Source organism: Caenorhabditis remanei, chromosome IV (genome assembly GCF_010183535.1).
Source record: "Caenorhabditis remanei strain PX506 chromosome IV, whole genome shotgun sequence".
NCBI classification, from domain to species: Eukaryota; Metazoa; Nematoda; class Chromadorea; order Rhabditida; family Rhabditidae; genus Caenorhabditis; species Caenorhabditis remanei.
Window position 1 is genome coordinate 14483321 of NC_071331.1, and position 11596 is coordinate 14494916.

The following is an 11596-nucleotide window of genomic DNA, read 5'->3' on the forward strand; positions in this document are numbered from 1 at the left end:
ACTCCTTTAGCCTTAGAGCGCGCTTGCATTGTTCCATTCAATTTCAGATTTTAAGCCAAATCTTAAATATTTTTTTCTCATTTTCTATCAAAAGAGTTGGTATTTTTACTTTTTGTGATAGAAATTGAGAAAAAAATATTGAAAATATGGCTTAAAATCTCCTATTTGAGTGGAAAATGCAAGCGCGCTCTAAGGCTAAAGGAGTTCCAAAACGTTACAGTTCCAAAGCGTAGCAGTTCCAAAGCGCAGCAGTTCCAAAGCGTAGCAGTTCCAAAACGCAACAGTTCCAAAGCGTTAGTGCACCTTTCTTTCGCAAGGAAAATTTTTTAGCAATTACAGAAAGAATAGAAAAGAAGTGGTTAAACTTTATCAAACACCAGTACCTACTTTTCACAGTTATTACTCATTTTATACAGGTATCTCACAAAAAAATCTACAAAAAAAATGAAAGCTTTTCAAGGACCCGGCAACTAAAATAAAAGCGATAATCAACAATCAAAGTGATGTATTAAAAATAATGTCATGCTCAACGTCGATGACTTATTCTGTGCTAGCTGCATCGTTTCCTTCTGACGTCTTTTGCTTTCCATACTTTTGTTTAAAATACTTTTCAAGTGCAAATAGCTGAAAAGGCCACGTCGCAAAAAAGTAGATCACAGTCTGTAGAGCTGAGACAGCAAGACGCAGGCTCCGGAAAACAACGAAATAAACGAAGATTGTTGGTAGAATGAAAAGAAGAATAACAAAGAGAGATGTCGCGAGAAACTGTTGTCTAGTGTCCAAGATAACCTGAAACTTTTAAAGATTACAAGAGAATATATTTTAACTTTTTTACCGTATCCATTCTCTCACGCAACGGGTTCCATTTCTTCCCTCTCACCAGACTCCAAAGAACTGTCAAAGTGTAATAGCAAAGGTAACACAACCTAAAGTAATCGAACAATAAAAAAACATCTTGAACTAGATTGAGACCAGAACTAACTTTGTTGCATATGCATCGAAACAATTGAAATGAAGGAAGAATATCTGGGAGAAATCGTAGACTATCGAAGAGAACGTGGAAACTCCGCCAATCAGCGAGTATGTGATGAAACGGAAGAATGCATCCGAACGTAGGAATCCAATGAATGCTGGAGTAATAACTTTGGATACAAGAGAGACAATTACGTGATATCGAACTTACTAGTCCACAGATAAATATGATAAGTGAAGAACCAAGCAAGTGTGTCATTCACTGGAGTGTTCAATTTCAGACCGGCAGGATTACTTCGTAGCCAAGTTATAGTCTGAAAATGTAGTTTCGTCTTGTCTGGCAGTCACTTTACACGAAATGGTTCAGACTTAAAAAAAACAGTACCCCGTTCAAATTATCAGCCACGTGTCCGGTTTGTTTCCAAAATGTATCAACTGTATAATCCCAATCGGGTTTCCATTTGTACCATAGATAAATGGAAAGCGCGAAATCAAGGACCAACAGACGAATAAATGGGAAAGATCTAAATAAAGTTAGATTTGAAGTTGAAAATAGTTATATTCAACTATTGAGGTAGTCTTGGTTCATTGTTCGTACCTAATCATCTGCTTTTTTGCTTCAGTCGTTCGAATCAGGACTGAATTTTTCGTGATTTTTTCCATAGCTCTGTAAATATTTAGACTGTTTTTTGCTGATACACGCATTTCGCAATTTCATGTTTTTATCGGTTTTATTTGAATTCAACGGTAAAACGAGCACGGGTGGACGGTAATCGACTGAACTACCCAATTGAGATGTCTCTTCTCGAGTGAACACACACACGCAAAAAAAACAACAACATATAAAAAACTTCGATCGGTTGAATTCGGAGGAATTTATAAAATCATCATTAAAAGATGAAGAATTTTAAAAGGAATTGAAGGACAACTTGAAACAATGAAAGGGGAAAATCACACTAAAACCGAGAGTGGTGCACTAATTAGTTGTAAATTGAAGAGTGGAGTGAAACCGAGAGAAGAGGGGACAGAATTAGGTGGATTTCAAAAATACGAGAGCTAGACTATCAGATGGAAATTAAGAATAAAATCGATTTCTAGTCTGCGCATTTACTGTTGGACGGCAAGCTTGGCCTTGAGGGAAGCTGGCATCTCTGGTGGTGGTGGACGTGGAAGATTGAGGGCGACCTGAATAATTTAATATAATATTGATAGTGACACGGAAGGTGGGCTTACTTTAACGGAATCATAGATGAACCATTGGAGGGCAGTGAGAGTTCCGATCATGATAATACGTGGTACGAGTCCCTTCCAAACTCCGGCAAATCCGAGTTTCTTGAGAATTCCTCCGGCGGTAGCTTGAGAATCTTGGTTGAGCTTGGAAACAACAGTGTCAGCTGGATGTGAGACGATGGCACAGAAAACTCCTGCGATGTATCCGGCGACGAAAGTAACGATGAGTTGCTCACCCTTTGAACACTCGGCTCTTGGTTTTGGAACAACGTATTGATAAAGAGCCTCAACGGTCTTTTCGAAGCAAGCGAACTTCATCATTGTGTATGGGATCTGTCTCATCCAGAGTGGTGGGAGTCCCTTGTAGAATCCAGTAAGACCCTCAGTTCTATAGATTAATGGGGCGCATCCGCGGAGAGTTGGTGGTGCTCCTGGAGCAGTCTGGATACGGACTTTAGTAGCCTCCATTGGAGCAAGGAGAATATCAGCAAAGAACTCAGCTGAAGCTGAAGCAGCCAAGTAAAGAGACGTTCTGTAGAGGTAGGCGTTCTCCTCTCCGAGCATGTCGGCGTAAACGTTCTTGAAGACCTCATAGAATCCGAACTTTCCGAGTCCTTGAGCTGAATATCCGATAAGAGTTGGCGCCCATCCTTTCACGAGAGCACGAGCTCCCTCCTCAGCAACAGTGGTGCGGAATCCTGAGGCGATACCGGTGTACTTTTCTGGGTTGACCTAAAATTAAAAATACATATGATTGAACTGATAATATGATATTATACCTGAATTCTGCACTTGACGAGATCAAGTGGAACGATAGCAGTGTGAGTGATTCCGCAGGAAAGAACTCCTCCGAAAGCACAGTAGGCGTAGTATTTGCCAGTTCCGAACTCGACTTGTCCAGCTGTAATCAATGATAAATCTTCTGATTCAAAGTAAAATTGACCTTCGTAAGCGGACGCTACAGTCGTAGCAGCTCCAATTGCAACCCTTGCTACATACTGCGTAGAACCGTATGCCAACCAGTCCATTAACCCGTCCACGAGCTGAGTAACACCCCAGAAGTAAATAATAATCCACATGCATAATATCACTACAACTCCCATTCGTCCATTTTGAAAATGTGGAGATTTTGCGCGGGCTATGAAAGGCAGTGCTTTTTCCTCGGTTTCAGACGTCATCGATAAACGGTTGTAGCAGTGCTTATAATCCCGACTAGGCATTAGCTAACATATGAATAACGTGGCAAAAGGTCAGCTCTCACGTGAAAGCAGCGTGAAAAATGACGTCAAGGGCAGACAGTATCGTATTCTTCGTTCCCCCTCTTTCCAACACGGTTGCCACGTTTTGCAGAAAAAGGGAACAACGTGTCTGATGTCTCTTGCCGATAGATGCTATCTAATGTTTCTCAGCACTCTCATTGGTTTAACCGTGCACATGTGCTGCACGGGTAGAATATAGGACATAGGACACTGGTGAGAAAACTAAAATGTCGGGCGGTCTATATATATGAAAAAGCCTTCACGTCAAGTATCTGATTTTAATCCGAAAGTTAGAGCAAGTGGTAGCGAGAACGGGTTGCAATCAGATTGTCAATGATTTTTTTCCGATTCTAATAGAAAAAATGAACTTACGGGCTGAAACTGCGCTAGCACAGTTTGCAGTTCTGAATGGCAGACTGAATGGATTCTGCTTGGCCGATTCGGAAAGCTGACTGAACACGCTCATGGTGGTTACCTGAAAGTAAAGCATTAAAAAAAGTTAAATGTATGCGAAATAGCTAAGAAGTGAAACGATAACACGTTTCTGAAGATGAAACAAACTCGAATAAAGCTAGGAGAAAATTTGAAAAACTGAAACAATAAGGAAAAATATTCGAGAACTGATAATTTATCACTGGCGAGACTTTCAGACCGCCTCGATGGATAACTTGGACGTTCTCTGAGCCATGGTCGGCCCCTACCGTAGCCAGTCCTAGAGTGTTTGCTATATGTCCTGCACATCTTACTCTCTTCTGGCATTGCGCCAGCATATTTTTCTCTCGACTTTTCGGTCTTCGCAGCAGTTAAAGATTATAATGGAGCATTCACAAAACAGTTTTAAACATTTGCTATCGGTTTATAATCAAACTTTTCCTCAATTTTGTCATCGTTCTGAAAATTATGCTGTGTATACAGTTTTTGTAGATAGATTTAATAATTGTCCCGAGAATGTTTTTTCATTTACAGAAAATGGCTGATGAGGAAATTTCCAAGGCATTTCGCGATCTGCAGTTCAAAACGAATGAGACGAGAATGCGGATAGTGCAAGGAGAGCAAAACAAAAAAATTAATTATCAGGCAAGTTTTTTTTTTCAAAAGTTGCTGTTGAAACAGAGTGAATGAAACAAATGGGAATACAGCTTGAAAAAGAAAGGGCAAATGTTCATTCTATTTGGTTGAATGTCAAAAGTTTTCTCCGCAAAATCGATCGATCTTTTGCTATTTAATTTTGTTTTCATTTTTCCCTAAACACAACTGGTTTTAACAAAAAATACACCGTTCAAGTTGTTTCTGAAAAATCATATATAAAATTGTTTGTTTCCAGAACCGAAGTTCAATTTTATTCGAATTAATATGGTTATTTTCAGAAAATGCGAATTTCCGAAAGCACGAAAAAAAATCTCATTGGTTTGGACGAGAATCTCAAGTACTATCGATCTGTTGGTCGTATGTTTCTTCTGACTGACAAAACTGCCGAAATTTCTCGACATGAAACGGAGGCTAAACAATCTAAGTATGTTTTTTGACTATTAGTCGTGGTTTCAAAAGCTCTTAATTACAGGGACAAAATTGAAGCAATTGAAAAACAGAAGGAATACTTGGAGAAGGGACTGGTCGAGGCAGAGTCGAATCTTCGTGAACTGATTCAGAGTAGACGTTGATTCCATTTAGTTACGAATATATTTCTGTGTAAATTGCTTTATTTTTCATTTTCGCATCATTTTCCTTCAATGAATCTCGTTCAAAATATGTTCACAGATCTGTTCAGATGAGCTGAAAAATATTCGTGAAATTCCGTCACTTTTACCTCATTTGCTGCAAGTAGTGACGCAGTCTGTACCTACGATTACAGATGCAAAGAGTGCCGGGAGTTTTACGGATTCTTGGTATCTTCACACAGAGATGCACTGCCAGCTCAACTTCTACACCTTCCAGATTTCAGACCATGAATTCGAGAAGGAAGAGAAACTCAGTTCGAAAAGCTGCGACAATTGAAGATTTAGTAGAGCCGAGAAAAGTGAAACATGTTACACAAGCAGCTGCTGGTATGGAAGAATGGATTGGAGCCCTGAATAATGTGAGAAACACAGATTTTCTGAGTAATCTTACTTGCCATAGAAAGTTATATCTTACTGTCGTATACATAGTTTTGTAAATATATAGAAACGCCAATCAGAATTTTGTAATAATATTATGTAGTCAAAAATTTTAAAACTTTCAGACGAATATTCACATGTCATTGGACGAATTCATGCGAAGGCCGATGGTTCGTCAACTGGCAAAAGAAAACGGAATTAACGACAAACTGTTCATGCGATCGTTCAAGTCGTTCAGAGAATATTGCACACCAGATGATTTAAGTTCTGTTGATCCAGCATTACTTATTCTTTTAAGTGATATTACAAAAGGAGTCAAAGATTGTGAAATGCTTTACCCCTTCTTTTTGGATCATTCAAAACAGGTATAACACAAGGAAGCGGTATCAAAAAGTTAGTATACAATTTGAGGTATTTCCACATCTCGAAGCTATGGATGATCTCAGAATCATTTCTGACCTTACCCGCCCACATAACTGGTATCCGGAAGCCAGAAGCATCACAAGAAAAATATTTTTCCATGCAGGTCCAACTAACAGTGGAAAAACTTATCATGCATTGAAAAGGTTCAGAAGAAAACTAATTTTTTTAGAGTTCTTTATTTTTCTAGATTTGGCGAAGCAAAAAGTGCAGTGTTCTGTGGACCACTAAAATTGTTGGCATCTGAAGTCTTCACTCGAACCAACGCACTCGGAATACCATGCGATTTGGTTACGGGAGAAGAAAGAAGGTTTGAATTCAAAAACGTCAGAAGATTTTTATAATTGTCTTGAAGATTCGCGAAAGACAATCACCATCCAAGTCAACATCTCTCTTCAACTGTCGAAATGCTTTCTACTCAAATGAGGGTCGAGGTATCGTACTCTAACCGAGTTACAGGTTTAGAAAACATTTTTTCAAACAGTTTTATACTTTCAGGTGGTAGTAATTGATGAAATTCAAATGTTGCGCGACGAGCAACGTGGATGGGCTTGGACTCGAGCTCTTCTCGGAGCTGCTGCTGACGAGGTATTCAAGTTTGAACAAATTTAGTATTCAGCAAAAATGCGTTTCAGATCCACTTGTGTGGGGAACCAGCTGCCATTGACATTGTCAAGAAGTTATTAGAACCGATTGGAGAAACTGTGGAAATTCGTTATTATGATCGAAAATCGCCTCTTACTATTGCTGATAAGGCTATTGAATCTTATTCGAACATTGAGCCTGGTGATTGTATTGTCTGCTTTTCAAAGAAAGCTGTCTTCTTCAACTCCAAAAAACTCGAAGAAAATGGAATCAAACCAGCTGTCATCTATGGAGATCTACCACCTGGAACTAAACTTGCACAAGCTGCTAAATTCAATGATCCCGATGACGAGTGTAATGTTCTCGTTGCCACAGATGCTATTGGAATGGGTCTGAATTTAAATATCCGACGAGTCATTTTCAATTCTTGTACACGTCAGACAGAATTGCTTCCTACTTATGCAGCATTACAAATTGCTGGAAGAGCTGGAAGGTAAATGCAGTCATTATGCTGATTTACTTCAAAAACTACTATTTTCTTGTATAGATTTGGAACCGCCTACGCGAATGGAGTTGCAACTACAATGAGAAAAGAAGATCTCGGAACTCTGAAAACAATTCTTGCCGAAAAAGTAAGTGAAATCCGTAGTTTTTCCAAATTCACGTTTTATAGGTCGAACCGATTGCAAACGTTGGTATTGCTCCAACATATGATCAAATCGAGACATTTTCATTCCACTTGCCTCAAGCTTCGTTCGTTCGTTTATTGGATCTGTTTGTGTCTGTCTGTTCAGTATCTGATCACTTCTTTATCTGTACTGTCTACGATATGCGAGAATTGGCTGTCCTCATTGACCAAGTTCCTTTGCCATTAAAAGTTCGATACACATTTTGTACATCTCCACTGAACACCGATGATAAAAGGACAGCAGCAGTTTTTGTGAAAATGGCTAGAAGGTGAGCTTTGTTACAAAACAGTGTTTCTTATTTAATGAATTAAGATTTGCCACCGGTCAAGCTCTCACTTACGAATGGCTTATGGACATGCTGGAATGGCCACCAAAACCAGCATCAACTCTCAGTGAGCTATCACTATTAGAACAGGTCAATCATTTTTTCTAAATTCAAGTTATACAGCTCCCTACGTTTCAGAACTATGAAATTCTCGATCAATATATGTGGTTGTCCATGCGTTTCCCTGACATGCTTCCTGATGAACCCCGCGTTCGCGAAGCTTCTAAAATTTTGGACACGATGATCCAGGTACAGTACTCAAATATAACTTTTCCACATAGATGTTTTTCAGGAAGGAGTTGAAGGATTCATGAGTCTTCTTGCCATCGGAAGCTCTGAAAGTTCTGATCCAAAAATTAGAAAGACTACAAAATCGCTTGAGGAAAAGTTAATCAAATCATCTGAAAAATCAGAAACGCCAGCTAAGAAATCCTCAATTCTGGAGGCATTGTTGAAGAGAGCAGATATAAGTGAAGAAGATTTGGAACAGCTCAGAGAAGAATTGAATAAAAAGAAGAAGTGACTAGAAGATTATTTTAGGTTTTTTCGCTAATTTCCGGGTTTAGAAGTTCATATTTTAGGTTTCTGACTGCACAACTTTTCAGTTGAAACATCTTGTTACGTTTTTAAAACATATTATTTAGGATTACATTTATTCATTTTGTTGTTCTTATGTTTTCTTTAGAAATAAAGATTTTGTTGTTAATTTTCTGTTTTGTTTCCTTGATGAACATTCTTTAGTCGATTCTTTCAAAATGCGTTTTATTCTAATTTTTGGGACTCACAAAAACAATAGAATGGCAGGTTTCTTCTATTGACCCCGTTCGTTCCAATACCTCATCTGGCAGTGCAACCTCATCTAGCAGTGCATCTACACACACACCGCCTCACAAATTGCAGCTTTCGTATTCCGTCACAAAGAGTCCGACCACACCTGTTTGTGATGTCTTTCCGGCTCTGTTGTATAGATATTTTCTACGCAACCCAATAAAATGGGTGTTTGTGTTTGTACTTGTACAAATTGTTCTTCTTTAGATTAATCCTATTACAGCATATGAGCGGTCTCCTTTTATTAAAATAAGATGGTTCGGATTAGGAATCGTAACAGTGATATGGGGAAGAGAGCAACAGATAGAATTCATCTGAAAATATTCTGTAACAACTCTTTGAGTTTGAGTCATTATTATTTTCCAGGTGCTAGTTTTCAACAGTTTTCAAATACCCCAGTTTTTTAGTTACTCGCAACAGAGTAATTTACGCCATTGTGTGAATTATGTATCTTCGCGGTATAGAGCAGGAAAGTAGTAACACTCTATGGCAATTCGAGCACCGTTTCTTTTGTATTCTTCAAAACTTCTCCAATATAAATAGACTCCAACATTCTTACTCTTTCTGAACTCATCGATAAATCCAGATGATCGCTAAAAAATTACACACAAAACATTGAAACGCAATATATTCGAACATCAAGATAAGGTTCATCTGCAGAATATTCAAATAAGCATGAACACGTGTTACACAATAATTCATCTACTCTTTAATTAGTTCCTGATCTCTTCTCTTATACCTAACCGACATGACCCTTATTGAGCAGCTGCATATTCATCTCATCTCTTGAGTTCGGTGCTCTGTGGAATAGGATGTTCTCCCGCAAAAAATCATCTAGCCAGACTTCTCTCCTAGATCTCGGAAGTCGTCTATTGATTGAATTGATACTTATCCTTCAAATTTACACTTGTAGATATGTATTAAAACAAAGAGGATTGCTCTTGAATACTCGCTCCAATACAGTATTGAGTGCTCATATCCGATAGAACCCCTCCCCGGATGAATCAGTTTCTCAAGGTCGAAATTCATCTAGTGCTTTTGTTGATTGTCTTAAAAGAACAATAATACTTTAGGAGTAAACATCTAATTATTTTTTGAAACAATTCCTGCACATTCCAATAAGAAAACAAGATTTCCGATGACCTCCGGACTACTGTAGCATTCTGCAAACTTTTCAACTTTTTCTCTCCCACTAACAAATCGAGTACTCATCCTTCCCATAAAAGGTCATCCACGCAAATACAGTATTTTCCAATCGGGTGTCACTAACTCAAGTGGGTACCTGGCACGTCTAAACACTTTTGAAAAAAATCAGGACATTGAAGTTAAAATCTTTTAAGCAAGAAAAACACTTTTTTGGAAATATGTTTGCGAACGTCAGCTCATATTGTTAAGTTTTCCAGTACCGGAAACATTTTGAGATCCTGAAATGAGATGTGAAACTGATTGAAATTCCAATCTATTTTATTTTCTATTCAGTCTCGATATCTGAAATATCAAAGTGAGATTCCACATTTTCGTGTTACTTTTAACACTAAGCCTCTTGAGCCACTTTGTAACTGTCTGACCTACAACAATCCCCACGTCACCGATCTTTTGTCGGCATGTCTTACAAGTGTTTTCAATCATTTTGAGACAAGTAACTCATCTTTTTCTAAATCCTAATCCTTGTTCAAAGTATCGGAGAACATGTGAAAGAAAGCGAGAGGTTACGCCATCATTCAATAAATATCCACTTCTTCTTTTTGAGAAGACACGACGACGACACCAGATTACTGTAGTTATGAGAGATGTGTGGGCAAACAAGGATTCGGATATGGATACAAATGAAAAAGATGTACATAAATATAGATTATGAGTAAATAAAGAGTAAAAGAATGCGGGAAAATGAAGATCTCTCGGAGATTTTTCGGAATGAAGATCTGGCTTGTGAATTCGAATCGAGAATTCACAAGTCTGAATCCGGAATCCGACATCTCGTGAGATTACGGTAGATGACTCATATTAACAAAGAAGCATTTATGTTTTCGAGATATCTCTCGTTTTTTCGTAATCAACCACTGAAATTCATGGAAGCAATCCAGACATTTCAGACATCTATTGTAGCTCAAGTCTCCTGAACGTGCGACGATCTTCACCCCTTTCGTTCAACATCAAACCTTTTTCTCGATTCCAAAACAAAAAGTTTCGGAACAAATTGTCCGATTTTTGACTACGGTAAACGGTAAACGGCTCTTTGCCAACTCAACGATGCGTATTCAAATCGACAATTATCTGGCGACACGGGCGGTGCATGCGCGAAATCTCACACCGGCGCTTAGAATGAAAGAGGAGAATAGCTTCCGCTTATTATCTCCTTCATATTCAATGCCTTTCGATAGTGGTGTCATGACACCATTCACCTATAAACAACGACATATGGTGTGTGGGAAATCGAGAAAACTTGGGTGTTCGTATTTAGTCAGAGGAGAAGAAGGATATGGGAAGAATGTAAAGGAAGCTAAGATTTGACAGCTGAGAATGACTTTTTGATTTTCAGTCGAAATTCACTAGCACTTTTCACATTTACAAGAAAAATTGTATTTGAAGATGACATATTGTCTATCTTCCCACATATCCACCCTTGGATTTGCTGATGTTTTTGAAAGTTGCACCTGTACAATTTCCCTTTTCCCCAATGACCTTTCTTTCGCTTTTTTCTCGATATTGCGTCGGTTCGAACACATTGTTTTATTTTCGTATGGAATCGAGAAAAAATGAAATTTTGATTGCGCAAGCTTGAAAAACGAAATGCAGGTGTTCAGATGGAGGACGAATTGCATGGTACGACACATCCCATAGTTCAATTTATATCGACGATAAGGAAATTCTTCACTAAAACTGAAATGGATCATAAAATGAAAATGGAAGAATTATATGGGTTCAAGCTTGTAAGTACCAGGCACTGAACGGTATCGAAACGGAATGATGCTCTTTGAGCATTTTATTACTGTCTCTGAAGATAAACCTAGATTTTTATTGCTTAAAGAAAATAAGTGTTGTACCCGAATCATCCCTGACTCAGAATCTCGGAACTCCTAAGGCTCCAAAAACTTGTTGCGGCAAAACTACCATTTTGGTCCTCTTCTTAAAAGTTTTCTTTTCATCAGAAGTCTTGTCTTCTGATGACAATGGTCAAGTATGTGTGCAACT

General features: G+C 38.4%; 4 protein-coding genes across 4 annotated transcripts; 2 read left to right on the plus strand and 2 right to left on the minus strand.

Annotated features, from left to right (window-relative positions):
* Window positions 1-540: 540 nt before the first annotated feature.
* On the minus strand, window positions 541-1635 carry GCK72_014066 (uncharacterized protein; the record flags this gene model as incomplete). The annotated part of the gene is made up of 6 exons (XM_003087216.2): window positions 541-789; window positions 836-926; window positions 983-1130; window positions 1184-1286; window positions 1358-1496; window positions 1571-1635. 6 exons carry the CDS (start codon window positions 1633-1635, stop codon window positions 541-543), a joined length of 795 nt encoding a protein of 264 aa, XP_003087264.2.
* A 444-nt stretch (window positions 1636-2079) lies between these two features.
* On the minus strand, window positions 2080-3927 carry GCK72_014067 (uncharacterized protein; the record flags this gene model as incomplete). Its single annotated transcript, XM_003107850.2, has 4 exons — window positions 2080-2157; window positions 2206-2934; window positions 2982-3103; window positions 3834-3927. 4 exons carry the CDS (start codon window positions 3925-3927, stop codon window positions 2080-2082), a joined length of 1023 nt encoding a protein of 340 aa, XP_003107898.2.
* A 503-nt stretch (window positions 3928-4430) lies between these two features.
* On the plus strand, window positions 4431-5122 carry GCK72_014068 (uncharacterized protein; the record flags this gene model as incomplete). The annotated part of the gene is made up of 3 exons (XM_003088527.2): window positions 4431-4538; window positions 4829-4974; window positions 5023-5122. The coding sequence occupies 3 exons, from the start codon at window positions 4431-4433 to the stop codon at window positions 5120-5122; spliced, it is 354 nt and encodes a 117-aa protein (XP_003088575.1).
* Window positions 5123-5406: 284 nt separating this feature from the next.
* Window positions 5407-8099, plus strand: GCK72_014069 (uncharacterized protein; the record flags this gene model as incomplete). The annotated part of the gene is made up of 12 exons (XM_053730126.1): window positions 5407-5538; window positions 5683-5922; window positions 5969-6123; window positions 6168-6287; window positions 6333-6411; window positions 6476-6565; window positions 6613-7055; window positions 7110-7198; window positions 7357-7519; window positions 7564-7666; window positions 7715-7825; window positions 7869-8099. The coding sequence occupies 12 exons, from the start codon at window positions 5407-5409 to the stop codon at window positions 8097-8099; spliced, it is 1956 nt and encodes a 651-aa protein (XP_053584898.1).
* Between the last annotated feature and the right edge of the window lie 3497 nt (window positions 8100-11596).